The sequence below is a fragment of the Setaria viridis genome, chromosome 4, assembly GCF_005286985.2.
Source record: "Setaria viridis chromosome 4, Setaria_viridis_v4.0, whole genome shotgun sequence".
Classification (NCBI taxonomy): Eukaryota; Viridiplantae; Streptophyta; class Magnoliopsida; order Poales; family Poaceae; genus Setaria; species Setaria viridis.
The window spans coordinates 6,987,855-7,014,455 of record NC_048266.2 but is presented as its reverse complement, the minus strand read 5'-3'; the positions used below and the strand labels follow the sequence as shown (position 1 = coordinate 7,014,455).

At 45.2% G+C, this 26,601-nt stretch overlaps 4 protein-coding genes across 6 annotated transcripts; 3 read left to right on the top strand and 1 right to left on the bottom strand.

Moving 5' to 3' along the window:
- Nucleotides 1-78: 78 nt before the first annotated feature.
- Nucleotides 79-1,909, top strand: LOC117853190 (anthocyanin regulatory C1 protein-like). 2 transcript variants are annotated; one of them, XM_034735569.2, is made up of 3 exons: nucleotides 84-467; nucleotides 581-710; nucleotides 895-1,909. In XM_034735569.2, exons 1-3 carry the CDS (start codon nucleotides 335-337, stop codon nucleotides 1,436-1,438), a joined length of 807 nt encoding a protein of 268 aa, XP_034591460.1. In that variant the 5' UTR covers nucleotides 84-334; the 3' UTR covers nucleotides 1,439-1,909. The 2 variants fall into 2 exon arrangements, with proteins under 2 accessions (XP_072149613.1, XP_034591460.1); XM_072293512.1 differs by having other exon boundaries at nucleotides 79-467; nucleotides 581-1,909.
- A 2,661-nt stretch (nucleotides 1,910-4,570) lies between these two features.
- LOC117853735 (mechanosensitive ion channel protein 10) lies at nucleotides 4,571-8,191 on the bottom strand. The gene is made up of 5 exons (XM_034736019.2): nucleotides 6,632-8,191; nucleotides 6,417-6,540; nucleotides 5,689-5,982; nucleotides 5,402-5,604; nucleotides 4,571-5,217 (listed from the first exon to the last, which is right to left on the bottom strand). The coding sequence occupies exons 1-5, from the start codon at nucleotides 7,963-7,965 to the stop codon at nucleotides 4,941-4,943; spliced, it is 2,232 nt and encodes a 743-aa protein (XP_034591910.1). The 5' UTR covers nucleotides 7,966-8,191; the 3' UTR covers nucleotides 4,571-4,940.
- Nucleotides 8,192-13,756: 5,565 nt separating this feature from the next.
- LOC117851775 (omega-amidase, chloroplastic) lies at nucleotides 13,757-16,472 on the top strand. The gene is made up of 10 exons (XM_034733672.2): nucleotides 13,757-13,938; nucleotides 14,093-14,209; nucleotides 14,417-14,635; nucleotides 14,747-14,840; nucleotides 15,058-15,132; nucleotides 15,254-15,332; nucleotides 15,526-15,541; nucleotides 15,633-15,719; nucleotides 15,816-15,898; nucleotides 16,000-16,472. Exons 1-10 carry the CDS (start codon nucleotides 13,771-13,773, stop codon nucleotides 16,142-16,144), a joined length of 1,083 nt encoding a protein of 360 aa, XP_034589563.1. The 5' UTR covers nucleotides 13,757-13,770; the 3' UTR covers nucleotides 16,145-16,472.
- Nucleotides 16,473-16,963: 491 nt separating this feature from the next.
- On the top strand, nucleotides 16,964-25,214 carry LOC117852231 (uncharacterized). Of its 2 annotated transcripts, none has more exons than XM_034734236.2 (11): nucleotides 16,964-17,380; nucleotides 18,078-18,121; nucleotides 19,092-19,221; nucleotides 19,986-20,100; nucleotides 20,684-21,195; nucleotides 21,625-21,937; nucleotides 22,402-22,660; nucleotides 22,847-22,951; nucleotides 23,221-23,319; nucleotides 23,910-24,335; nucleotides 24,621-25,214. In XM_034734236.2, exons 1-11 carry the CDS (start codon nucleotides 17,182-17,184, stop codon nucleotides 24,960-24,962), a joined length of 2,544 nt encoding a protein of 847 aa, XP_034590127.1. In that variant the 5' UTR covers nucleotides 16,964-17,181; the 3' UTR covers nucleotides 24,963-25,214. The 2 variants fall into 2 exon arrangements, with proteins under 2 accessions (XP_034590127.1, XP_034590125.1); XM_034734234.2 differs by having other exon boundaries at nucleotides 16,966-17,380; nucleotides 23,895-24,335.
- The last annotated feature ends 1,387 nt before the right edge of the window (nucleotides 25,215-26,601 follow it).

The following is a 26,601-nucleotide window of genomic DNA, read 5'->3' as shown; positions in this document are numbered from 1 at the left end:
CAATTAGCCGGTGGCTGCAATTCAACCCATATAACCCACCCAAATCCTTCATAATCCACCCATAAACAGGCCTTGCATGCCGCACGAGCAGCGGCTATGTTTGGAGCCGCTCGCTGCAGCTAACCTAAAGGCTCAAACCGTCGCTCTATTCCAATCCAGCAGTGCATGGCGCCTCCATGCAGGGCCTCAACTCGGCCACGTAGCGCCAGGCCGCTACTGCTACAGACTGCAGACAGAGCGATCGCGCGCATAAATACGCCGACGGAGCTAGACGAGAACATACGCCCTGCTGTTGTAGTTGCACTACACTGATCGCAGATCAGGGAAAGGAGAGATGGGGAGGAGGGCGTGCTGTGCCAAGGAAGGGTTGAAGAGAGGGGCGTGGACGAGCAAGGAAGACGACATCCTGGCCGCCTACGTCAAGGCCCATGGCGAAGGCAAATGGAGGGAGGTCCCCCAGAAAGCCGGTAAAGATCTAGCAATAATCTGTATGGAGAATTGGCGATAGCTTGGGTTCTCTTGATTCTACTGAATCGTGTGTGCCGATCTCGGCTGATGGAGTGTTTATATGCGTGTGCAGGTTTGCGCCGGTGCGGCAAGAGCTGCCGGCTGCGGTGGCTCAACTACCTCCGGCCGAACATCAAGCGCGGCAACATCTCCGACGAGGAGGAGGACCTCATCATCCGGCTCCACAAGCTCCTCGGCAACAGGTGGGTTGGCTACTTGGCTGAGTGGCTCGGTCACATCACTGCCGATGAGCATGAACGACCTGCGCACCGCGTGCTATCCGTTTCAGACTTTCATTTCATTGTCTGTCGTGCAAAGTGGTTTCCCATTTCTCTTCGATAAGTTCTCATCGGAGCCTGATGTCTCCGTTTCTGGCGTGGCTGGCAGGTGGTCGCTGATCGCAGCCAGGCTGCCGGGCCGAACAGACAATGAAATCAAGAACTACTGGAACAGCACGCTCGGCCGGAGGGCCGGCGCCGGCGGAGGCGGCAGCAGGGTCGTCGTCTTCGGGACACCCGACACCGGCTCACACTCACACGCCACACCGGCGGCGTCGGGCAGCTGCGAGAACGGCGCCGCCGCTCATCGCACGGACCCCGATTCAGCTGGCTCCGCCGCCGGGACGGCCTCGGCAGCGGCGGCCGTGTGGGCGCCCAAGGCCGTGCGGTGCACGGGCCGCCTCTTCTTCCACCGGGACCTGCTGGAGGCGCCGCCCGCGAGCGAGACGCCGACGGCCGGGGGAGAAGTAGGGGGGTCGGGAGAAGGGTCGTCGGACGACTGCAGCTCGGCGGCGTCGACCTTCGCGGGCGTCATCGACGAGCCGTGCTTCTCCGGCGGCGGCTGGATGGACGACGTGAGGGCCCTGGCGTCGTTCCTCGAGTCCGACGAGGAATGGGTCGTCCGGTGTCAGATGTCCGAGCAGCCGGCTTAGACGGCGTTTGTATCTTTAGTTCTGATTAAAATTTATGTCACATCGAATATTCGGAGGCTAATTAGAAGGATTAAATATGAGTTAATTGTAAAACTAATTACACAGATGGAGGCTAATTCAGGAGACAAATCTATTAAGCCTAATTAATCCATCATTAACATATATTTACTGTAGCATCACATTGTCGAATCATGGACTAATTAGACTTAATAGATTCGTCTCGCAAATTAGTCTTCATCTGTGCAATTAGTTTTGTAGTTTGTTTATATTTAATACTCCTAATTAGTATCTAAACATTCGATGTGATATGAATTTTAGGAGGTGCTAAAGAAACAAACACTCCTGACTATGCAGCAAAGCAAGTAATACGTGTATATCTACTACGTATGCCTATATATGCTTCCAAAAGAAATATACGTGTATATGTGCACGATGCTTCCAAAAGAAATATACAGTACGTATTCGCATGAAGTACTTGTCGGTGCGTGTGTGATCGTGGCAGGTGTGTAAGCATGGCCATGCTGCGGTGCCCTTTTTTCTTCTTCAAAGAACGTGCCGTGTTGTGGCGGTTTCATTCCACGCACACTCTAACAGTCACCATCACACACATATTCTGCCGTTGTGAATGCTAGAGATGAGCTAGAACAATGTGTATTTGTTGAGTACCACTCTCAGTGTAGCGTGCTCCTACCTAGAACTAGTTGTGTAGACTACTACCTGCTAAAGGGTTGTAATACGTAGCCTTGTACTTTCTCACATAATTTCCCCGCTCGATCCGAATTATATCTATCAAAAAGGCAAAATAGGTATTTTAGTCCTAAACTTTAAGTTCAAGTTCATCCCTCAACTTTCAGATAGGTTAATTTAGTCCCTCAACTCTCATTTTCGGGTCAAACTCATCCTTGTACTAGTGTTGTGCTATATTTTAGTATGAGACTAATGTGAAAAGTCAATTTTACCATTGGCTCATGTAGGTCAAACATGTACATACTTATACTTCCTTGATACATACGCATAGCAATATATTTTTTACCTGATATAAAATATAGTTCTAAAAAATGTACACTAGATATGACCCAAAAATAACAGGGAATTTTTCGCAATGGGTGAAAGCCTGACGGAGTGTTTCTGCTTGAGCCGTACGTACTTGTGCTCTTTAAAATCATGCGTGTGCTCATACGAATTAAATTTTGATATGCAAAATGTATGTATTCATATTTTTTCATGATATACACAACTTAATGTATGTACACATACTCTAAAGTTGACATGTGCCCATATACTCGTGGTACGGTATACATTCTCTATGTATGCATTCATACTCTCTTGGTAAATATATATCTATGCTCATACTTATTTTGGTACAACATAAATTAAGGAGGGGAAGAAAGAGCCAAGGACAAAAATGACTTTTCGTATTAGTTTTATGCTAAAACTAATACGAGCCATGGAGCCTCAGATCAGCACAAGGACATGTTTGATAAAAATAAAAATAGAGGAAACTAAATTGGTCATTCTAAAAGTTGAGGGACGAATGTGACCCTCGGTGTAAAGGTGATAGATCAAAATAGCTATTTTGCTATAGGAAAATCCACATGCATGGAACAGGGAGGGAGTTATTGCTCCCCATGATTCAAGAAGCTTTAGACAAGAAGTTGAAGCATTGGCTCTCGGCTCTCCTATCGGGTGCTGAGCAACCAGAGCAAACAATGTGCAATTTCAAGGAGCTCTCACGCAATTTGCTCGACGAAAGCAATGAAAAAACAGTGCTCATATTAGCATGTGATCGATGCATCTGCCGGTGGAAAACAGTGAGGATCCACCTGAAAACAAACTGCCCCCGCCATCGCCGGTGGCCACCGGTTTACATCTCCTCCCCCAGTTCTTTAATCCCTCCTAAAATTCCTATCATGTTTAGATACTAATTATGAGTATTAAATATAGACTAATTACAAAACTAATTGCATAAATGGAGGCTAATTTGCGAGACGAATCTATTAAACTTAATTAGTCCATGATTTAACAATGTGATGCTAATGATGGATTAATTAGGCTTAATAGATTCGTCTCGCGAATTTAGCCTCCATCTACACAGTTGGTTTTGTAATTAGTCTATGTTTAATACTTCTAATTAGTAACTAAACATTCGATAGGATAGGAATTTTAATCCGGACTTAAGAACCAAATACCTCCTAATTTGCATAGCACGAGATGCCACGGCAACTCCCGATGGGCGCTGTCAGTTGCAGGTCCAGCTCAACATCAGCAATTTACCTCCTAATTTGCGTAGTACGGGATGCCACGGCAACTCCCGATGGGCGCTGTCAGTTGCAGGTCCAGCTCAACATCAGCAATTACCTCTTCCGGTCCATCAGGACAGCTGCAAGGCAACGTGCTTACGTGCAAGCAGCTTAGCCGCGCAACATTGGTCCGATCAGGCGGTGCCCACGTCTCACAAGAGCGTCAACGTCAAACGTGACGACACAGTAGCAAGGGACCGTCGTCTGCGTTACCTAATTTGATCCGGAAATTTCAGGCCTAGCTTGCTAAGGGAAAAAACAAAAATATAATAGAAAAGAAAAGAACAGGAGAGCATAGAATGATCCGAGAAACCAGTATAAGCAATCTATTGACCATTTTTGACTCGGGTAAATATAAACAAAATCCATGCCAGCCTTTAATTTGATGATACCAGCAAAAGCCATGCCAATCTTATCCGAGCGACTGAATTTTGGTAACCATTCCATCTTGGAGAGTATGCTCTGCAAAGTGACATTTTCCATTAGCTAACCATTCCATCTACATCCACCAAGACGCATCAAAAAGCAAGAACCATGGTCCAGGACAGCAAAGCATTCCAAGTCTTAGAGGAAAAGGTCAGTTCTTGTCGCGCGTCACCGTCCCGTACAAGCACGCATGCAGCTATACACGAAGACAATTGCACTGTCCGCGGCGATTGTTCACATTCTCTGCACTGCAGCCCAGAAAAACCGTGGGCCGAATCCAGACGGTTTCAGGCTTTCTGCATCCCACTTCACAAGATCAACTTCAATCTCACAGTTTTGTGGCTGGGTGATCACTATTTCTACACAGTTTCACCTGTACCGCACTGGATGGTGTAACACATCCTAATGGGGTCAAAGCCAAGCCCAAATCATCGATCACCAGTACCACACAGAGTCGCAGCTTACAGATTCATTATCTAGCACAAATTATTGTATGATCTGTCCAGCATGCACATAGTTTGAAGAACTTGAGTACAGACTACAGCTAGTCATCAGTTGTCAGACCCATAGTCACCAGGGAAAATGGAACCAATGAACCATGCCGCATCCCCTCGCCCCGCTGGCAATTTCATCCTTGCCTTGTCAGAACTTTCACGAGTAACATACTGCGTTCCTTGATTCTGTTCCTTGACCTCATCGGCTGAGAACTTGGTGGCCATTGTCAGACCCCACCATGAAATCTGTCATAGGTTGTCAGTATAACAGCTCCCCATCTTCTATCTTGCCTGAGCAACAGCCATGGGCAACGGGTTTGGGCCGACATAGGTGAGCTCAACTTTCTGGGGCAGAAGGTGGTACCGGATGGACATCTCCTCGAACATTTTCTTTAGCTCCATGACAAGCTCAGACCTCCTGATGTTCTTCTCCCTGATGTTTTGGAAGTTCATTGTGTGCTGTACAGATAGAGACATGTTGATCTTGTTCACATCCAGGATGTCCTTCAGGTTTACCGTGTGGACAGGGTGCCAATGTGTTGGTTTGCTCTCCAGATACCTGAAAGTAGAAGAAACCAGTCACATTTGATAGCATGGATACACAACCTGCTCACATGAGCATGCCACCACATTCAGATTCTTTGTACACATCATATGCAGATTTGAATATCTATTATGATGAACTACAACCTCTGAAGTTAAAATATGAACTGTGACAGTTCAGATTAAGTGACAGAATTTACCCTTTGATTTTGGACCTCAAAGCTCCAATGCTCTCAACTGAAGTTGAAACATGAATAGCAAAATCAATAGTGTCGTACATGTTAGGGCTTCGGTAAAAGTTGCTGATTGGCTTTGTGGACAGTACAGAGTTTGGATAATATACTTTCTCGTTGTCATTCTTCAAGAGAACAGTAGTCAATATATTCATTTCTTCAACAGTCATCTGTCATCAGATAGTAGATTCATGTCAGCAACATAACATAACATGGGAAATCAATGGAACCAGAAAGGGTGGCATAGAACTTACCTGTGTTCCATCGATAACACAGCGGTCACCAACATCAAATGGATGCATGATGAATACAAATATAAGGGCCTCAAATACAGTTTTGCAGGCATTCCCAAATATGAATACCACAACCAGAAGCTGGGACGAGATGACAACAAGGATTTTGGTTGTTGCAATGCCCATCAACAGTAGTGTGATGATGATGATTATAATGACAACTATAACACTGATGAGGTTGTGAAGTTGCATAACCGCAGTCTTTGTGTCATTCAGAGAATGTGCTAGTGATTTGCGATCGAGGTATGCTTTGACCTGGTAATAAAACAGGATCAGGAACACAAACAGACATCCTTCCAGTATGAATCAACTCGATGTCTATATCTATGATGATATTTGCATAAAAAAACATATTTTGCCATTTTTCATCAGCTGGTATTGTTTTCTGATTCAAGGAATCAAATAATTTGCAAGGACTAAATAATGGAATATGACTGGTAATATACAAAACTAAGGCAGATGATCAAAATGCAGAGATCATGATCCTCAAATTATGCAACTTAGGCTATGTTTGCATACTCAATTACAGGTTTCAGGTACCACACAGGACTCAAAACCCACAATGACTGCATCAGTGCGCAAAACTAAAATTCAAGACATGAGATATTCGAACCAACATATATATGTCCGTATAAATTCTGAAATAGAAGGGAAATGAAGATGGCAAGTGCATTAAAATTTTCCATTACCACCCAATTCTTCAGAGCAGACTTTTTGATCTTTCCCGTCTCTGATGCTCCCTCAAACAGTGGAATCACCAGGTCCACTTCCTCTTTGGTGAGAAATCTCAGCAGATCTACCTCCTCAATATGCCTATGCAAACAATTGAAAACAATTACACATGTTGAGGCACACACATATATAAGAAATGGATACTGAAAAAAATAATTGAAGTCGTCCTCACTTATAGCCGGGCCTTGCAACATTCTTGAATATGGCATATGCTGCCGCCTTCGCCTCCCACTCGCTATTTATCTCTCTATCCTTCTGTTCCATGCCATCAACATCATTGAAGCTCTCGATAGTATTAGATATGGTTGAGAGCCTAGAACTTCGGATTGCTGTGATGAGCCCTCTCATCGTCCATGCTGACACCTTCTCCTGGCTCATCCTCCTGAGCTTGACGACATCAATCACCTCCGGCACACCTTTCCCTTTCTCCTCCTTGGCCCTGCTGAAACTGACCCGGCCAAGCCCACTTCCCTCCCGGCCCACATTCTCCGCCAGCTCCATCAGTGGCGGGCCCGACAGCGTCTGCAGCACGTACTGGTGGAACACACTCTCCTGGATCCGATCGAAGAAGGTCTTCCGGTGGAACGTGGACGCCACCAACTTCATGAGGAAGGTCTTGACGAGCCAGATGACGGAGCCGATGAGCCCGGATGCGAGGAACCTGGAAACGTAGTTGAGGATCCTGGCGGTCTTCTGCGAGCGGCCGGCCCCTCCCTGGTCGAAGAGCTGCGACCACGCGATGAGCACGAGGGCCAGCCAGAGGCAGACCTGGAAGCTCTTCTTGAGCCCGAAGACGAAGTAGAGCACCTTGGTGCGCAGCAGGAAGTTGCGCTCGACGGCGAAGACGATGAGCGTGACGAGCCACCGGCTGAGGAGGTGGCCGGAGAAGACGGCGGTGACCATGACGCACCACTTCCAGATCTCCAGCCCCCAGAGGACGCGCCCCCGCAGGGGCCGCACGACGACGCTGACGACGAGCAGCGCGAGGACGAGGACGAGCACGGAGAGCTCGAGGCCGAGGCGCGCCCGGCGGCGGCACCGCGCCGCGGAGGCGGGGCTCCGGGAGCCGTCCCTGTTGCGGAAGAGGTCCTCCTCGTCGTCGGCGTCCGCGGGGGTGTGCGGCGTGGAGACGCCCGCGGCGCCGCGGTGGGTCGGGGTGGCGGCGGCGGGGTGGACGGGGGAGGGGTGGGCGGAGTCCGGGTGCGGCGGCGTGGGCGGCAGCGGCTCGACGAAGCGGGACTTGGGCTTGGAGATGGAGGAGCGGCGGCGGAGGAGCGCGGGCGGCAGCGGCGGGCGCGAGGGGCTCGAGACCACCGGCGGCTTCTCGGGGTTCTGCGAGGGTTTGGGGGCCTCCGAGGCCGCGGCGCTCGGCGGCTGCTGGTTGATGTTGCCCGCGTGCGGCGGCGCGGGCTGCGGGGGGTGGTCGGGCGGGATGAGGAGGACGTGGTCCGCCGCATTACCGGAGGGCGGCGCGGCCGGCGCCCTCTTGGCCGCGGACGGCTCCATGGGCGCGCGCCACGGACAACCGCGCGCGGCGGTGGGGTCGGGAAACTCGGGTTTGGGTGCGGCCGCGGCGGAGTGGGAACCACTGGAGGGTGAAGCGCGGCGGTGGCGGCGCGGAGCGGGCGGGAGTGAATGGATGGTATGGTATGATGGGGGCAGCGCAGGTGCACAGGTGCCGTGGTGGAAACGGCCGAAGCCGAACGGGGGAGATGGGCGGACGGGGTCACTGGGGGCGGCGAGCCGGTGACCCGTTTTTCGAAGTTTGGAGCGAGAGGCCCCACCGCCCCGGAGGGCCCAGGCTGGTTATAAAACCGGAAAGGGCAGCGGCTCGGCTGGTGCGCACGCGTCCCATGACCGTCCGGCACGCTGCCGGGCCGTGCCGTTTGTCGGCCTGGGTTCGCTCGTCTCGTCTAGCCGTCGCCGTTCTCATCTCGGCTTCGCGCGGTCGCGCCGGGTTCCACGCTTCGCGGGCTCGTGTTCCTTTTTCTTCCCCGGGTGGGAAGCAAAAATCACCCCAGCATCTTTAGGGCACGTACAAAGGCAATCAATGAACCGTCTGTATAATGCCAGCTAGGCTTGAGAGAGAAAGAAGAGAGAGAGGGACCGAGCCTCGTCTCGCCGGCAGCACACCGCCGCACCCCTCCTTGACAGCCTCGTCGGGGCCGCGCCGGCATCCACATCACCGCACCCCGAGCGCCAAGCGCGGCCGAGAGAGCGGGAGAGTGAGCGAGGGGCCGCGCCTTGAGGTCCCTGGCCTCGACCCCTGCTTCGAGCGGGAGCCTGTGGCTCAACTGCATGAGGGGAAGCAGAGCAAAGCTTGCTCGCGAGCATGACGGGTGGCCTTGGGCTCATGTGAAAGGATTAGATAGAAAGGTAAAGGTAGAGTAAACAAACCTACTTTGCTAGTGCTAGCTGAACGCCGTGACAAGTGAGAGTAAGCGTGCCCTTGAGGTCACAATTCTGAATGTCGGCCAGTCGAATGTCAGTCTTTGAATCCACAAACATACGTTTCATATTGTTTCATATTGTGTATTTTGTATTTTAGTAAATCATATTGCCATTCTATCTATTATTATATATTATATTATATTTATATCTCATAAAGAAATTTAAGATCAAAACAAGCAACAAAATAGCTACAAAGATGAAATGTGTACTTCATCACCATAGGTTATATGCCTTGTATGAAATAAATAATCTACAGACAATCTATAAGATGTCTGCTATGCTATCTGTGTACGATTTTCAAAACGTTGATAGACACCTTTGAACGTGCCTTGTAAAAAAAATCACTGCATTGGCGCTTTGCTTCTGTTCTGATCCTCCCAATTAAAAGGGGAGTAAATATAAAATCCAAGGACCGTTGACATTGTGCAGCCTGTGGTTGGTGGAGTCAGTGACCCTAGTTATTGCAGGCGAAATCAAATGTCTCCTGACTCAGCCAGTGATACCGACCAAATCCTTTTCTTTTTCGCTTGCTTTAGTCAACAGTAAGCTCATCCCGTTATTGTAAGGGAAAAAAACGTAATTCTCATCCCAACGTTCTTTCCGGAGTAAAAATGCATAGGCAGCCTTTAATATTGCCACAGTCTCATATAGTACATGAATTTTTAATTTTTAGATTGAGATCTCCAGTATTGTAAATATGCCATGCATATAGGGTTAAGGCTTTCAAAATAATACCCCTACAATCACTGTTGTGACATGCCAATATTGTGAACCTTTACACATTTACACACTACGCTTTTGCTCGGCCATCAAGTCCCTGGCTCGATGCCTGATTGCCTGGAGCTACCGGAGATGAGAGGAAGGTGAGACAAAGGGCGCGCTTGGTTTTATTGCCGGCTTGCCTAGCCTCGCCTCGCCGAGCAAGGCAAGCTTCGCCAGCAGCGGAGAGCTGTTTCGGCTCGGCTGAGCAAGCAAGGGAAAAACTTGCTTTCGCGGACACCGAGGCAGGCAGCTACTCATCCAAACCAGCCAGCTAGGCAAGGCAAGCACGGTCAAGGGATCCAAACGTGCCAAAAAACATGAGTCGGTGATTAGTCCTGGTTCGAGCTTCTACAGGTGGAGCTTTTTTCAAATGCAGGCCTTTGTCCTTATAAAAAAAAGGCTTTTTAGAAAAAAAAACCATCTAGACCGGCTTCTAATTAAGGGGGTGATACCCATGCTAAAGTTTAGCACATGTCACATCGGATGTTTGGATGCTAATTAGGAGTATTAAATATAGATTAATTACAAAACTAATTGCACAGATGGAGTCTAATTCGCGAGACAAATCTATTAAGCCTAATTAGTCCATGATTTGATAATGTAGTGCTACAGTAACCATTTGCTAATGATGGATTAATTAGGCTTAATAGATTTGTCTCGCGAAATAGCATAGGGTTCTGCAATTAGTTTTATAATTAGCTCATGTTTAGTCCGCCTAATTAACATCCGAACATCCAATGTGCCACTGCTAAAGTTTATCGCCTAGTATCCAAACACCCCCTAAACCTCAGCTTTCCTACAAAGTAACACCAGCTTCTGCAAGCACGTTGGCATTTTTAGAAGCTTCATAAAAACTGTTTGTTTGTTTCGACTTCTTCTGGCTTTAGAGCGGAAACTTTTTTTTAAAAAAAAGATTTAGAGCCGAAACTTACAAACATGTCTAAGCCAGAAACTTCTGGCTTTTTCAGAAGAAGATAAGAGAAAGAAACAGCTAGAGCTGTTATCACGTACCGGCGAAAAAGACGTAGTGTTTCGACTATCGAGCATCACTAGACACCCTTTGCCAGCATTTTGAGTGCTATTAGCCCGTAACTCTCAAGTAAAGAGACTTTTAACCCGTCAGCCATCATCTATAAGCGCATTTTCCACCTTGATGCTAATCTCATGGTTCAAAGTACCGGTGCTACTGTTTTTGCTAGCTGATCGAAGAAAAACTGCGCAAGTTCAGGGCCCTACTTGTTGGAATCGTAACTTTTAGTCACGCATCAGAACCATCCCCATCAAAACACCCATTTGGCCGTAGCACTAAGCGCAAACGGTTAGTCAGCTTTTGTTATAGGGTGCCCACCAGCCACCAAATGCTGGCCCTTTGAAGGGCACGATGGATGCAGGTTCAGCGACCAAAATATCTCCGTATCACAACAGCTCGGTTCGTCAGAGTTAAAAGCGGTGAAGCAAGCGCTGCAATTACAACTAATGATCGGTGATGCCGTGACGGAGTATATGGTGTGTGGACAATGTGGCTTGTGAAAAAGCAATGTCACATTCAGCAGCACTTGAAATGTGTAGGCAAACGGAATGCCACGGCCAATGCCAAGCACTGAGCGCTTGAAGGCAAGCTTGGCACCAAATGTTGTTACTAGTACAATGTCACATTCGTCGCTAGTCATGATGTGCGATCGCGAGTAATTGGAAACGGAGTGGCGTCTAAGGGTATTAAAATGGACTCCTTATTCCGATCAGGATCTGAATATTTGAACGGAATGGACTCACATTTTGCATGGCGCATTCAGGTACACGTGGCTGAAAAGGGCACCAGTCCAGCTTTCAAAGAAGTAATCGTAGATTGCAAAAGTGCTCTGAAGCCACTGATCACACTTTTGACCAAATCGACGCGCATCGATAGCAAGAGATTGTATATAGTAACGATTAGCTAATCCAAACCAGGTGGGAAGTGATTATGCCGCGCTATAATATATATAGACTTTTTGGTAGGACTTATCGAGCGGCTTCTTCACCAGCAGAAGCTGAAGCCCAGCAAAACGGACGGCAACGAATGGCTCTCCACCCGAAGCCTCGTGTTTTGCGCTGAGAGGAGCCAATAGAAGGAGGGGAAGAAAAAAACCGGCTCCCCACAGCTTCATCTCCTCCGTAGGGCTAAAGTCCTCAGCTTGCCTCCGGGTGCAGGGCCGGAGGACCCCGGCGGGGTGCGGGCGCGGGGAGGCCGGAGAGACCCCGGCAGTGCGGGTGTAGGGAGGCGGAGGGCATGGGTGCGAGCGAGCGGAGGATGGTGGCAAGGTGGTCGCGCAGGGGCGGAGTACACCACCGGAGGACATAGGGGAGGTCGGGCTCGGTGGTCGAAGGACGCAACCTGCGCGGTGAGGCGGCTGGAGGGTGCAAGGGAGGCCGAGTCTGGTGGCTGTAGCGAGGGAGGACGGGGGATGACGAGGAAGAGGATGGGAAGAGCGGAGAGCCGGAGAGAATGGATAAGGCATGGGCGTTTGGGTGAGTACGATGGGAAATAAAGGGAGAGAAAAAGAATGGAAATAAAGAGAGAGAAAAAGAACAGGAAGGGGAAAAGGAAAAAAATAAAGAAGAAAAAAGAAAAAAAAACAGGCCGGTTTCCAAACGCGCGGTGCGGTTAGTCTTTAAACCACGGCCCTCATGCTACCTGACTGAACGATGGATCCCGATCCCAGCAGAAAAGCCCCTGGGGCGCGTGGCCGCGTGGGTGGGACCGTGGGAGCCTGCGACCGCCTTCAGCGTACGGAGAAGCGCAAGATGACCGTCTTCGAGCAGAGCTAACGGACGTTCGGTCCAGGACGCCACGCCGTGTCCGCCACGTTCGGATACACCGCACCTGCACCTGCAACTGCACCGTGGCCATCTTTTGCGTCAGCAAAGTAGCGTAGCAAAACTGATTTATCGCACTTCGTACACATGCTTTTATATAAAAACGCAATATCCTTTCTCTCTAAAAACAAAAGGTACAACTTCATAATTTTTCATATAACACTTAACTAGCATTCCAAAAGCGTGTTATTTTGAAAGTAGCTACTCCCTCCATTTAAAATTATAGCACGTGTTTTGTATTATCAGATTATATGCAAGATTACTTTCTTAATATTTTAGTTATGTGGTACAAAAGTATATGCTAAAAGAAAATGTTTTTTTGACGAATCTGAAGGCATCAACTTTATGTCACCAAAACTATGTATTAATAGAGTAATTGTAGGTCAAATGCTTGTCCTAGTGAAACGAAACAAGCCTTGTAATTTCAAAATAGATGGAATATGTATGTTATGAAAGTAATTTTTATAGTGAATGCACTTGCGTAGCCAATCTATATAAATTTCCGGATATCAACAGATTTATATAGACTTGTATTAAAAATAAGAGAAGAGATATGGCCCACATCCTTTGAATGATAATCATATATTTAGAGCATCTCTGTATCAACTTCACTCAAATATCCAACGGCATCTCAGTTAGTTATATTGCTTTGTAGTGGAACTTGCTCTCTCGGAAAGGAGTCTATGACTTGTGATTGTTCACATTTTTTTCTTGTCTAATTATTCTTCCGGTTGCAGGTGGTGCGTTTGTCAATAGCTAGGCACCTGTCACCTAATTATTCTTCCAGTTGCAGGTGGTGTGTGTTTGTCAATAGATAGGTACCTGTGGTGACATTGTCAATTTCCGGATATTTTGGGTTAATCTTTCAAGAGAGTTACTATCACATTTGTGTGCTTGAAAAGGTGATGTCCATGCCACGCTAATGTTGTGTATCGGAAAAACATTAGCCAAAAGTTACTATCACACATGGAATAAGTTTACATCATCAATGATAATTTTGATGTCATAAAGGTATATTTACAGACAAATCTAGTCTTGTGATGTTCTTACAGCAAATGTTGGTACTACCTTTAACACAAATTTTTTAGAAAAACCTTTGATGGAGAACTCCGAGACTTCCTAAAGAAATACACGAGTGCCAACTTGTTATACCAACTATGAATACAGTGCATATTCAGAACAGGTGCTACCAGGTATAAACAAAAAAAAAATGTAGTGAAGAAGTGGCATGGAATCGCCTGACATATGCAGGTGTTGCACAACAGCAGAACAAGTCAACAGTCCCAGGCTCCCAGCCTTATCCCTCTTCAGATCCCCGATCGCCCTGCCTCCCAGCCGAGCATCGAACTCACCATGGCTCCCACCTCGGTCTCGCCGCCGCCGCTCCGTCCTCCCAAAGCCAACACGCAGAAGGTATAGAGCGCACCGATCTCGGTTCTCAAACCCCAATTCGCGCAGAACATGTTCATGGAATCATGGTAGCTGCAAATTCAGGCTCACTCTTTTTAGTTGCTCACCTTCCTTTTTTGTTCGACTTTCTTCATGGTCTGTTGGCACGCATCTCTAGTACAATATCGCGTTGTGCCAGCTCTTGGTCTCACCGGATAAGGAAGAGAACATCGCCCGTGCGCGCGCCCGCGTCGAGGCCGCCGCGGACGCCGGCGCCATGCTCATCGTCATGCCGGCAAGTCCTCCCCTCACTCTTTCTTTCTTTTCTTTTCTTTTTCAGAACGAACAGGTCGTCCCTCACTCTGTTACTGACAGTTTTTACCGTGCCTCTAAAATAGGCAAACTGTTAACTACTGAACTGACTGAAAATCTTAGTACTGAACAGAAGTTATAATCATTGCTTCCTTTGACATTGTTGCTCTGCTTTGTGCCTTTGTTACAGGAAATATGGAGCTGTCCCTACTCAATGGAGACCCTGCCAAGCTACGCCGAAGACATAGACGGCGGAGGATCACCGTCGATCTCGATGCTGTCCGAGGTCGCTGCTGCCAGAAAGATCACCATTGTAGGCGGATCGATACCAGAGAAGGCGTCTGGGAAGGTGTTCAACACCTGCTGTGTCGTCGGACCAGATGGACAGATATTGGCCAAACATCGAAAAGTGAGTAATCGGACAGTCTGTTCTTTGCGTCCAAAAATTTAATGTGGAATTTGCATCTAGTAATTTGGATTGATCCGTGTGGAAAATGCTGAGAAATTTGGACGGTTTCAGCTGCATTTGTTTGAGATTAACATCCCAGGAGACATCAAGCTCAAGGAGTCTGATACATTCACAGGTGGACAGGAACCTACAGTAGTTGACACAGGTGTGTCTTAACTGCTAAATGCTAATTGCTTATAAGTATGTTATCATAAAGTATCATCTGTCACAACATCATGTCTGAAAATAGCCTCTTACATGCTAAGCTCCTGCAATATTCTTTTAAGATTTCTGTACAGGTGGAAGTACATGTGCTGTGCACTGTGCTCACACTTTTTCCTTCTACTTCTATTTTTGTGAAAACTCTTGACAATGTGTTACAGATGTCGGACGGATTGGCATAGGGATATGTCATGACATTCGGTTCCCAGAACTAGCGATGCTGTACAGATCAAGAGGTACGCCTCTCCATTTCAGTAGGATCTTGCTACATTGGTTTCAAGCAGTGCTAGATCCTCTCCAATTTCCATGAACGGCTCAACATGCGTCAGCCTTTCTTCCTGTGACTTGCCAAACCAGGCGCGCATCTGATATGTTATCCTTCTGCATTCAACATGAGCACTGGGGAGCTCCTGTGGGACCTCATGCAAAAATCCAGGTTCCACTACCTCTTTTCCTTTTTCCAGCCACTGCTCTTCAGTTCTGCTCTCTGTGCGACGATGCCATCAGAAATAGTAAATTGCCACTGTTAGTTTCACCTGTACTTTTGTTCAAGTCAGGATTAGAACATCCATCTCTCCATGTACTTTCTGACTGACCTTGTTTTCTCTTCTACCCTTTCACTCCATCAGGGCTGTTGACAATCAGGTAGGAGTACTAATTAAATAATCTCCCTTCTGACATTGTACTGAAACTGTATGCAAAACCAAGATAATCCTGAATTTTCTTGTGTTTTCAGCTGTTTGTAGCAACCTGCTCGCCGGCGCGAGACCCTAACGCGAAGTCGGATTTCATGATCTGGGGCCATTCGAGCCTCATTGGACCGGTACAAACACCGCAAAAGCTAAGCAGTTGCATACTTGTCCCCCTTGACAGTTTGGATTCAACCGGGTGAGGCTGATTTGTTTTGCAAATTTTGCAGTTTGGGGAAGTGCTCGCAGCAGCTGGGCACGAGGAAGCGACCGCCATCGGCGAGATCGACCTCTCCATGATACAATCTACAAGGCACGATAAGATATTATACATTTAAGATTCACACTTCAATTTTGGTTGATCTGTGACCATGTGTTTGTGGTCTGAATCTGATCAAGGAAGAACATGTGCAGGGAGAACCTCCCGTTGGAGATGCAGAGCAGAGGAGACCTGTACCGATTGGTGGATGTGCAGAGGCAGAGAGAGCCTGCAACTGCAAGCAACGGCGCTGGGCGATTGGAGGGCGAAGGCGCTCTGGTCAATGACACCGTGCTCTGAGCTGTGCTGCAAGCAAGATGCCTTCCTAGTCCCTGGTGTAACACGGACATGTACGACCGTCACAACCAAACATGTCGGTGTCTGTAGAATCTGATCTCCGATGCCAAAAACATGTTTTTGAGGCTGCGCTGTATCAAAATCTCTAAACTGAACTCTGTTGCATACTTGACAGATGTGCCAAGTGCCATGTCCCAGCAGACCTCACCTGCGCTTGTCAATGCATAGCCACTGGGCCCAACGATAGATCGCATGATAATTTGTTGGTCCAGCATAAAGACAAGAACAATGATATTGAAGCCAATGCATAATCTGCTATTCTGCTGCTGCATCCGAAATGTTCCGTACCTTTGCATGTTTGACTGCAACACAAGGGTCGTTCAAACTCTTCAGATTTAAACGGATAGAATATTTCTAGAAACAAAAGGAACAAGCAAAGCCAAAAAGATAAAGAAAAACCTTTTATACCTTTCGGTCCAGCTCAGCCAGCAGCAAGGCGATGCCAGCCGGAAAGCCCAAATCACAATTACCCCGAACGCAGGCCCGGCCCACGGAATCAACCCGGATGAAATACGAGTACAAACAAGACCCTCCAAAACAAATCGAATTTAACCCTACCTCCATTCAAAAGGACGCTTCCACCCCTCTACCCCCTACCAAACGCGGAAACCCCACGCTTGCTGCTCTCCTATGTAGGGGCCTATCCGTAATTTAACTACCTATACCGCCTCCCCGCATTCACGCACACTCGCCACCCCAGCCGTAAAACTCGTGCACAGCGCCCACCACCCTCGCAAGTCGCGCAACCTTTTCAATTCCCATCTATTTTTTTCCTCCTTCCCTTCTTCCCTTGGAAAACCACGCACCCACCGAGCCCAGCCGGCCCCAACCACTCCAACCAAAACCCAGACCCACCCCCGAAACCCAGGGCCTCGCGTCGTTTGATGCGATTCCGGCGGCGATCGCGAGCGCCTCCACCACCACCCGCTCCCCCGTCCTAGCGTGCGTGCGTTCGGGCGATCTCCCCTCTCGCGGCGGGCATGGCTGGCGGCGGGGCGCGCGGGGGCTCGGACAGGGCGGCGGGGGCGGCGCGCTCGCCCACCACCACCACGGCGATCCAGTCCACCATCCAGTCGATCAAGGAGGTCGTCGGCGGCCACTCGGACGCCGACATCCTGGACACCCTCCGCGAGTCCAACATGGACCCCAACGAGACGGCGCAGAAGCTGCTCAACCAAGGTCTCCCCTCTCTCTGCCCTGTTACCCCCGATCTGGGTCGCCTCGATCGATCTCGTGCCGCACCGGGACCTAGGGTTTTGGAGGCGCGCGCCGAGCCGCATTGGGTCGGCTCTGCCGCTGCACGCGTGGTATTGGGGGTTGCGTGGGATTGCGATGTACGGTCTAGGGTTTTCGAGCTGTAGCAATTTGGGGAGGCTCTGCAGGTGATTTGCTCTCGATTTGAGGTGATTAGTGTGGTATTCGCAGGGTTGGTCAGCGTTTTATAGAATAATAATACTATTAGTCATGAGGGTATTGTTGTAGCCTGTGATCTTGATTATTTAAGGATGTAGATATGCCAATGGCCTTTACGCAGGGTCAGATTGTTAGTTTTAGTTGTTGACTACTCGTATTTTTGGCTTTTATGCTGGTTATTAAGGTAAAATTTTCAGGTAGCCCATACTTGCATCCACTTAAGTATTAGATATTGATTGATTATCTCCGTGAATTGTTTTGGAGAAGTAGCTTTGAAATTTTTATATGGTGCTGGTATGTGGAGTGTCTGTTGTTGGCAAACATGTGGCATCCAACTTATTTATGAACTTAGTTGATGGGTGAGAGTCTGAGAGATACAATTATTTGTAATCCATTGCCACTGGTAGTAATTCTTCTCATGCTCTCTTTGTGGTAGTAATTCTTCTTGTGTTTGCACTTGCAGATCCATTTCACGAAGTTAAAAGAAAAAGGGACAAGAAGAAAGAGGTATACATTAGCAGTTTAGATTTTTTTAATGCAATGGCAAAGTGAAAGATTATAAGATATAAAGTTGTTTACCTTTTGGATTACTCTTTTTTTGTTTTTAGCGTACTAGATACGTGTTTTTGTCATAATGTTAGGCTTGGTAACCAAATTTTCAGACAGTCTAAAGCAGAAAGGCACAGCTGGGGTTCTATGCCCTTAAATAGTGAGGTGCAGGCATGCATAGTGCCCACAGAAGAAAACCTGTCCTAGGAAACACTAGACGCCACACACACACACGCACGCACGCACGATATGCATACCTCAGCAGCCTATTTGCTCTTATGTCTCTCTCTTTTTTTGTTAACTAATTTTTAGCTTACATATGAATGAACACTAGTCCTGGAGAGTTATAGTACTCTTGATAATAGTGGAACTGACCTGCAACAGCTTAGGTATAAAGCTAGCTTCACAGGTTGGATTTTGTGGTAACGAAAGTTAGGCACACCAAAATTATGGTAATAATCACTAGGGAAGTTAGCCTGAGACACACCTAACATATGTGTAGTTGTGTGGCCAAGTTAGTTATTTGACAAACAGGTGCTAACGCTTATTAATCCTGTACATTGTGCAATATTTCATATGGCAATCTAAGTTTTCACTATTTGTTACGAGTACTGCATTTGAACTTCGAAGGTGGGTCTGGTGCAGCATCCAGGTCCTGAGTGGCCTAGAAATTCACTTCTCTAGGCCCACCTTATGTGCAAGCTTTCAGCATTGGCTATGAATGATTTGCACAGATATGCAATTATTAATGAGTTTTCTATGAATTGAATAGACATGTCAGGTTTGTTGCTTCTGTATATTGTTGTCCAAGTGTGTTATATGAGGCTTTACTAGTGCTCTCGCCTGGTTGGTCTGTAATAAAAAGCATCTTATTAAATTCACTGCTTATACATTCTCTTATGCTGAAAATGAATTATTGCTTTGTTAGAGTTCTGGTCAGAAGAGCTTTGCTGATAGTACTGCACCAGTTGAGCAGAACCCACAATGGATGAAGCCGCACACACAAAGGATTGAGAATAATGATCAAAGAAGAATTCCTAATCAGGGTCAGATGTCAGGTAGCATAATTGAACTCCTACACAAGTTAAGCCTTCTGTAGTTTGTCGTTTGGTTTGAAAATGCGTAAGGTTGTTTTCCTTTTATCAAAGCTTGTTGCAACACCTCTTTGTAGGATCCTGTAAAACCATTTGATTAATATCATTATGCCTCATATGATGTGTGCTTTTCTGAGTCCCTCTCCATAGAGTTGTATTTTGTAATCTCTCTCTCAAATAACACTTTAGATAAGGTTTTGCATTTCAGCCTTTTAAGCAGACAACTAACAAATTTGGTTGACTGTTCTCAGTTAGAATTAGCAAAATGACCCTTTTTTTTAAAAAAAAAAACTGATCTGTTGAGCCATCTCTTTCTGAGTGGTGTTTATCTTAGATGAAATAGACTTGTAGAATAGTTTAATTAGGACAAGTTATATATTATTCAGTTCTTGAAATGACATAATTTGCTTTAACTTTTTTGACACATTCTTGTACTCACGAAATTTGGTTTATGTATAATATTTTTGTTTCCTCAAATTGGATTTGTGGTTTCCATACTGAATATCTTTTAACATCTGAAAATTTTAGATATTGAACGTTTTCTTATTATAAACCCCTTGGGTTCTGCAGGTTATATGTGCTGGCTTATTATGAAGTATATAATTTTCCTTTTTCCAGATTGTGATATGCTTTGTAGTCTGTTGTTCTCATATCAGAAGTTTTTTTTCCAATTTAACCTAGCATGTTTGCGAGCTCGCACCTGATTTGTAACTCATTGCTTGATGCAGGCCCTAGTAGGGAATTTCGGGTTGTGAGGGATAATAGATTTCAACATGGTGCGGTGGAGAACAGACCAGAACTAGGACACAAAGGTCCACCAAATGTACAAATGTCTGATAGGAGGTATTATTTGTTTGACAATATCTGCTGCTGTGTACTCTTTTGTGTGCTCGTCTGTTTGTCAAACAATCTTGTCATCATTTTGTGTAGTTCAGGCTAAGTTGTATAATGATTGTAGTCCAACAAGTACTCTCACCATTTCACGATGTTTTCCTCTATAGCTAAAGGTTTTTTCTCGTCCATTGTTAGCTGTTAAAGAAAATCAAGTGTAGATATTGCATCACCTCCACTATCAACCGTAACTTAATACTGTGAAATGAAAAAGTGAGGTTTGATGTTTCTTTGTTCTGTGCCCTACTGTACTTGAACAAATCTTGTGAAAAGGAGGTGTTACATATCTTGAGGTAAATAGAACACGTTGACAAGTAGCTGCCTTGACTGAATGCGTATAACTAGTTTTACATTTTAGCTACGGTCATTTTTCGGTTTATTTTACAACTAGATTGTTGAGCCATACTACATGACCACATAGACCAAAATATAAATTTGGAAAGTGCTCTCTTCCTTTAAATTTTTATGGCAGTTGTTTTGCATATGCACATTTTGTAATCAGACTAAAACTTTCTTGTTGGACGTCTTTGTTCAGTGTGGTTCAGTCTGGTCGAAACCGTTCACCTGCTACGACCTCAGATGTCCAGATCACACATCAAAATGTTAAGCACAACCCCCACTCTGAGACACTTCAAGGGAAGAGGGATGCTCAGGGTGCTACGCAGAAGCATGTAAAGCCATATTTGAAGAACTCTCAGAATGAGCAGCACTTCCCAGGTTCTGACCCAACCCATGTGCCATCCAATGCCAGAAATGCTGGTGGAACTGTTGGACCTGCTAGACGTCAAGTTGGAGTTATTAATTCCACTAGGCAACCTGCTGGCCGTCTGGGTTCTCAGATGCATGCACCAGGTGGTTCTTATGCTAATACTCAGAGGGGGAGTTTTTCCTCTGTTGGGACATCTGGGCGTCACTCCGCTTTTATGTCTAGAAACATTCAACAAAACCAGAGACCTGACGCAATATTTCGTGGAAGGCCTACTGGTAGATCTTTTGTTGCCCAAAATGTCAACAGGTATCACCAGGGTCCTACTAGTAACCAAAAAGGTAACATTCTCCAGTGATGGTTATGCTGTAATTTAGTTCAGCAGAAGGGTTGATATCGAAATGTTAGTTCTTTCACCAGCAACTGTAAGGATTTTGTGAAAAAAACTTAGATTAGTGGTGCACTCTTTGAAGTTTGAAAGCAAACGTATTACAAGTTATTTTACAGACAATAATTTGTTTAACAGGTATTAATCAGTTTCATTACTGAGTACTGTTTGTAGTGTTTTTATTTTTTTATTTTTTCTTTCGCTTCCGTGTGGAGATCTACTCGAGTGAGTTCTTATTTAAGATGCTCTTTCTGGATATGTTCCATGTTGCCAGAAAATTGCTAAATTGAACACAAATTGACTTTGTCCCTCAATGTTTAGCTTCTCAAGTTTTCTCTGGCCATCTTGTATGGGAAATAATCTGATTAAATGATAACTGCAGCTTTTCAGCCTATTAAGGAGTGGAAGCCAAAATCAACAAAGAAGTCAGCCACCACTGATGCAGATAACAGTGTAGCTGATGCTGTTTCTCCTTCAGCTAGCAACACTGAAAATGCTAATGCACCAGATGTGAACGGCTTGTCTGATAAACTTTCACAAGCTAACTTGCACGAGGTAGAGCATGTTATCATCCCGGAACACCTTCGTGTGCCTGAATATGAGCAGACAAAGTTAAGGTTTGGCAGTTTTACATCTGGTTTCGATTCGGAACAAGTACTGGCCTCAACCTCTCCGGACTCTGAAGTACCAGAACAGTTAGGTGAACCTTTTCCAATTCTTTTTATCAGTTATTATGCCAGAACTCAACAATATTGTTGCATGAAGCTGATCACTTGGAAGTTGTTTATATTATCAAATAATACTAAATTAGATCTTGCAGTTTAGATATTTTTCTATATTTAAAAGTACTTTATTATTCAATAAAACTGGATTCCGTAGTTTACGTCATGTTTATATTTTATGTACAATTTGCTAACATCTGTTCTTTTACATGGTGAATGGTTTGGACCTGCCGTTTCATTGGCATAGTCATTTGGGTGTTTAGATATTTATAACTTATTAAATGATATTTGACAAATCCTAATGATATTTTCATTTGTTTTTCCTTTAAATATTCTAGCATATCATTTCTGAATGCTATGCACTCCAAGTTGTGTGGGTGTGGGTAATTTAGAGAATATAATATGGCATTCTGTGATAATCCTTTTGTTATATGTAGTGTACAAGATCCGGTTCAACAAGTTAGCGAAGACGATAGTATGGGTGCTGGACATGATGACGTGGATGAGCAAACTAGATCTTCACAGCACCTCTCCACATCAACGGCTGAGATTTCCTTACCACCATCCGAGGATAGTGACAGAATGAGTGGACAAGTAGAGAATGATGATGGTCTGGGCTTAGTTCAGAGCGACACTCCAATTGGTGCAGCAGATGGAGAAAGCACCCAAATCACCACAACTTTGACTGCCTTTTCTGTAAGTTAACAGGGAATTTGTATAATACGCTTGTCAGTGCATATTTTTCGATGCTTGGCATGGTTGTTTTTTTGTTTGGCCTTCTATTTGTTATTAGATTATTTATTAGATAGAAAGCCAATTTGTTTTTCAGAGAGTTTTTTCTTCTTCTTATCTTCAATGACATGTAGAACTTAAATTTTACAGACATACGGTCATGAAGATCCTAATATGCATTCAAATAATGAGGCACAGTTATATGGACTGGTGGAACCTAATGTACATCAGCAAGTACTGACTTCCACTTCTCAGGTATATTTACTGCTGTAATTTTTCTGGAATTAGTTTGCAATTTCGAAATGCAACTTAAAATACTAATTCCTATTATACTGTGTACTATTAATGTTTTAATATATTGAAACCAACATTATCTCCATACATTCAATTTAAAATTATTCGAGATATACATTGGTGGAGAATATTACAGAGGTTGACTGCTTATTCCAAATCAACAATTGTTTTTACTAAAGTAATTTGGATGAAATGTGTGATTTCTCTGCTTACTATCTTACTCTCATCAGGGGTACACTTCAGAAAATCCGGAACCAGATAATGCTGTGCAGGTGTTCAGGATGCCAGAATCTAATGTTCACTCACAAGTACTTCCTTCCACGTCTGAGGTAGTTACTGTTTTTCACCTTGTCTCTCCTATAGTTCCTTTTGTGTTACTCGTAATCTTTTTGTCATATTCTGTAGGCGAATTATTTTATAGCACTTTCACCTCATAGTCTTGGCCCATAATCACCTCATAGACCAGGGGTGCAAATGAGTCCAGTTTTGTGACCCTTCACCTGGTTTCCATGTTTACTGTACCTAGTTCTCATTTATTACTCATTTTTCTGTGGAAAACATTCTAGGGTCTGGGCTGACAGCTTAAGCACAATGGGGAGCTCAGCTATGTTAAACACTGATGCTCAGCTGGTTTATAATTGAGCAAACTAGTCTGTGCGTACTGTAACATAAAATTCGAGAAGCCAGTCTTAGTTTTAGTGTTCTGTCTCAGGCTGAACAATGATAATAACATTTGGACTGTTGCCACATTTCGTCTTTTTTGTTTTCCTTAAATGGTCTTCCGTTAATTGTTGATCTTAATAAAAACATAATATTGCTGTTCAAGGAAAAAGATAATTTTACAACATCTTTTGCGTCTTTGTAGATTTCATGATTATGTAGTGACATGTGCTGACCTTTGTAGGCCCTAAATCCTCAGATTGTGAACAACAGCCCTGTTGCTATCTCTTCACAGCAGCAACATATGTCTCAGCAACAAGCCGCAGCACAGATGTACCCTCAAATGCATGTGCAACATTTTCCAAATTTCATGCCATACCGACAAGTCTATTCTCCAGTTTATCCGATGCCTTTGCCAAACTATTCGCCAAATGTTCCGTATCCATCAAATGGAAATAATTATCTTCAGATGCCTGGTGGAGGTTCACATTTAGCTGCAGGAGGCATGAAGTATGGAGTTTCACAGTATAAACCAGTCCCAGCTGGTAACCCTTCTGCTTATGGAAACTACACTCCAGCTGGTTTTACAATGGGTTCTCCTGGTGTTATTGGAGCTGCAGTTGGTGTTGATGATGTCAATAGGATGAAGTACAAGGACAACAACATTTATGCCTCAACTCAACAGGTACAGTTTACAATTTTGTGGATATTTTGGATATTGGGGCCTATGGTTTTGTAACGCATTAATAGGACAGTTGCCTTACTTTGTTATTTGATCATGTACTTTAGGTAGTGCCCCATATTTTGCCTTAGAAATGTAAATGATGGAGAGGTGGCATTCTATCCCAACAAGAAACTATGATAATGATAATAGCTTTAGGCTCATAGTTTTCATTTTGGTGTATTTGAGGTACACATTCTTGTTTTTTGAGCTCGTTGGCAACTTTACTAATATGAGTATCTTCCACAGGTTGAGACATCTGACATATGGATCCAGGCAGGTAGAGAGATTCCAACTATGCAGGTTCCTCCATACTACAACATATCAGGTCAAGCAACACCTGGTGCTTTTGTGCCAAATCCAGCGAATGCATCTTTCAATGCTACGGCCCAATCCTCTCATGCTCAGTTCCCAGGCTTGTACCATCCCCAGCAGCCTCCCTCTATTGTAAGTCCACACCCCATGGTGCATCAACAGGTGCCATCAGCGATTGGTCCCAATGTTGGGGTCGGGGTGGCGGCTCCTGGTCCCCAAGTTGGGACTTATCAGCAGCCACAGCTCGGTCATATGAATTGGAGACCCAGCTTTTGAAGGTTTCTTAATTATCTGTAATTAGGGGGGTCACAAGAGCCTTTATGTAACAACAGTAGGCTCCTTTTAACAGGAAGCACCTTTGTTTTTAGTGCAGCTCTTTCTGATCTATTTAAGCTATAACAAGGTTTTTGTTAGCTTTTCCTTCCCCCAGGTGAATTCAGTATCCCATCTGAACTGGTATGATGTAGATTGTGAGTTAAACATTGGGCAAGTTCTCGCACGAGCACCAAGGTTGAGTGCTTTCCATCTTGTTATGTCGTGTCCTATTCTAATTTATTCATACATTGGGTGGGGCAGTGGCAAGCGGGCATTGTAGTGTGTTGTTCTGCTATGGAATGCAATGTGATAACTTGGTTGGGGTTCTTTGTACTGTAGTTGAGGGCTTCCACGTCATGAATCATCGGGCGATGTGGTAACTTGGTTGGCTCCTTTTGAAAACTACGATTTACCATTTAAATGATCGTGGTGATATATTTATGTATTGCTGATGTAGTCTGCCTTCCTAGAGGAGCATTGAAATGTTTTTTTGCTGTGGTACCTGAAGTTCTGTTAATCGTCCTTTTAATCTGTATAGTTGACTATTGTCTAACTACACTGATTCTGTGCCTCTAGGGGTTAGATGTTTGATGTACAAACGGGCATTATGCATTTATGCACCTTTTTTGGGGTATATTGAGGAAAAGGATATTCCTCAGTTTGTCATGTTCTTGTAGCACAAAGTAGTTTCATAATATCATTCTTGGGAACAACTGAACATTGTATGAGTGCGAACGGGCTGCTGAGCAGTTGGTCAGCAGGTTTCAGTAGCACCGGGCCCTTTAATGGGAGGTCATGGGATCGATCCCTAGTGGGGATGAATTCCAGTGGATGTCAGTGGTACTGTACGTTTTCCGCGCAATGAGGGTCTATGTATGTACCCTCTCTCTAAAAAAACATTGTATGAGTTGCTGTTCTGCTTGAGGTTTCCGTTTGCCCTTCAACGTTTCCCTAAATGCATGAGTTGCTTCTTGCATGGTGGATAAGCGAGGATGTGCTAAGAAATGGCATATAATGGGTGATGTTTTTTAGGGATATAATGGATGATGTTTATGCCTTTGGTTGGACACAATTCTTCGCATTTTGGAAAAGCATTGTCCATTTACACGATGCTTACTTTTTTGCTGCGCTGGTGGTAACTCGTTGGAATGACTTGCACATGTATTGAATATTGTTTTGACAAACTAATGATACGAAACTGTTGTCGAATCGAACAATATTGAGCTACTTTCTGTTTTTCCTGTATCAGCGTCCACTGTTAGTGGAAAAACAAGAGTTGGAAGGCAATTGATATCTGACTAAACAAGGTTGCGCAATACGGGCATGGTAGTTTCTACATCGAGTTTGGTTCGGCATTTCCAGTATATGTTCCAGCTTTAATTGTCTTAAACAAGTTAAGGTAGTTTGTTTTCTTTGAATCACACACTACGCTAACGCTCACATACACGCACGCACATTCGCCCTTATGAACACACGCACGTACATTCGTCCTTACGAACACGCGCACGCTACCTCAAAAGATTGAGCCGGCAAATTCTTGTAATTGACAAAGTTGCCTATCACTAAAAGAAATAGCATGGTTAATCCTAAAATAAATCTA

Excerpts from the sequence above, each read along its gene's own strand:
- LOC117853190 (XM_072293512.1), top strand. The coding sequence starts at position 429 with ATGGCGAAGGCAAATGGAGGGAGGTCCCCCAGAAAGCCG. Across the intron at positions 468-580 it reads GGAGGTCCCCCAGAAAGCCG|GTTTGCGCCGGTGCGGCAAG; the intron begins GTAAAGATCTAG and ends ATGCGTGTGCAG.
- LOC117853735 (XM_034736019.2), bottom strand. The coding sequence starts at position 7,965 with ATGGAGCCGTCCGCGGCCAAGAGGGCGCCGGCCGCGCCGCCCTCCGGT. Across the intron at positions 6,541-6,631 it reads GTTGCAAGGCCCGGCTATAA|GCATATTGAGGAGGTAGATC; the intron begins GTGAGGACGACT and ends TTGTTTGCATAG. Across the intron at positions 5,605-5,688 it reads GTGTTATCGATGGAACACAG|ATGACTGTTGAAGAAATGAA; the intron begins GTAAGTTCTATG and ends ATCTGATGACAG.
- LOC117851775 (XM_034733672.2), top strand. The coding sequence starts at position 13,771 with ATGCAGGTGTTGCACAACAGCAGAACAAGTCAACAGTCCCAGGCTCCC. Across the intron at positions 13,939-14,092 it reads CCAAAGCCAACACGCAGAAG|TACAATATCGCGTTGTGCCA; the intron begins GTATAGAGCGCA and ends ACGCATCTCTAG. Across the intron at positions 14,841-15,057 it reads ACCTACAGTAGTTGACACAG|ATGTCGGACGGATTGGCATA; the intron begins GTGTGTCTTAAC and ends AATGTGTTACAG.
- LOC117852231 (XM_034734234.2), top strand. The coding sequence starts at position 17,182 with ATGGCTGGCGGCGGGGCGCGCGGGGGCTCGGACAGGGCGGCGGGGGCG. Across the intron at positions 20,101-20,683 it reads GTACAAATGTCTGATAGGAG|TGTGGTTCAGTCTGGTCGAA; the intron begins GTATTATTTGTT and ends GTCTTTGTTCAG. Across the intron at positions 23,320-23,894 it reads TACTTCCTTCCACGTCTGAG|GCCCTAAATCCTCAGATTGT; the intron begins GTAGTTACTGTT and ends TGACCTTTGTAG.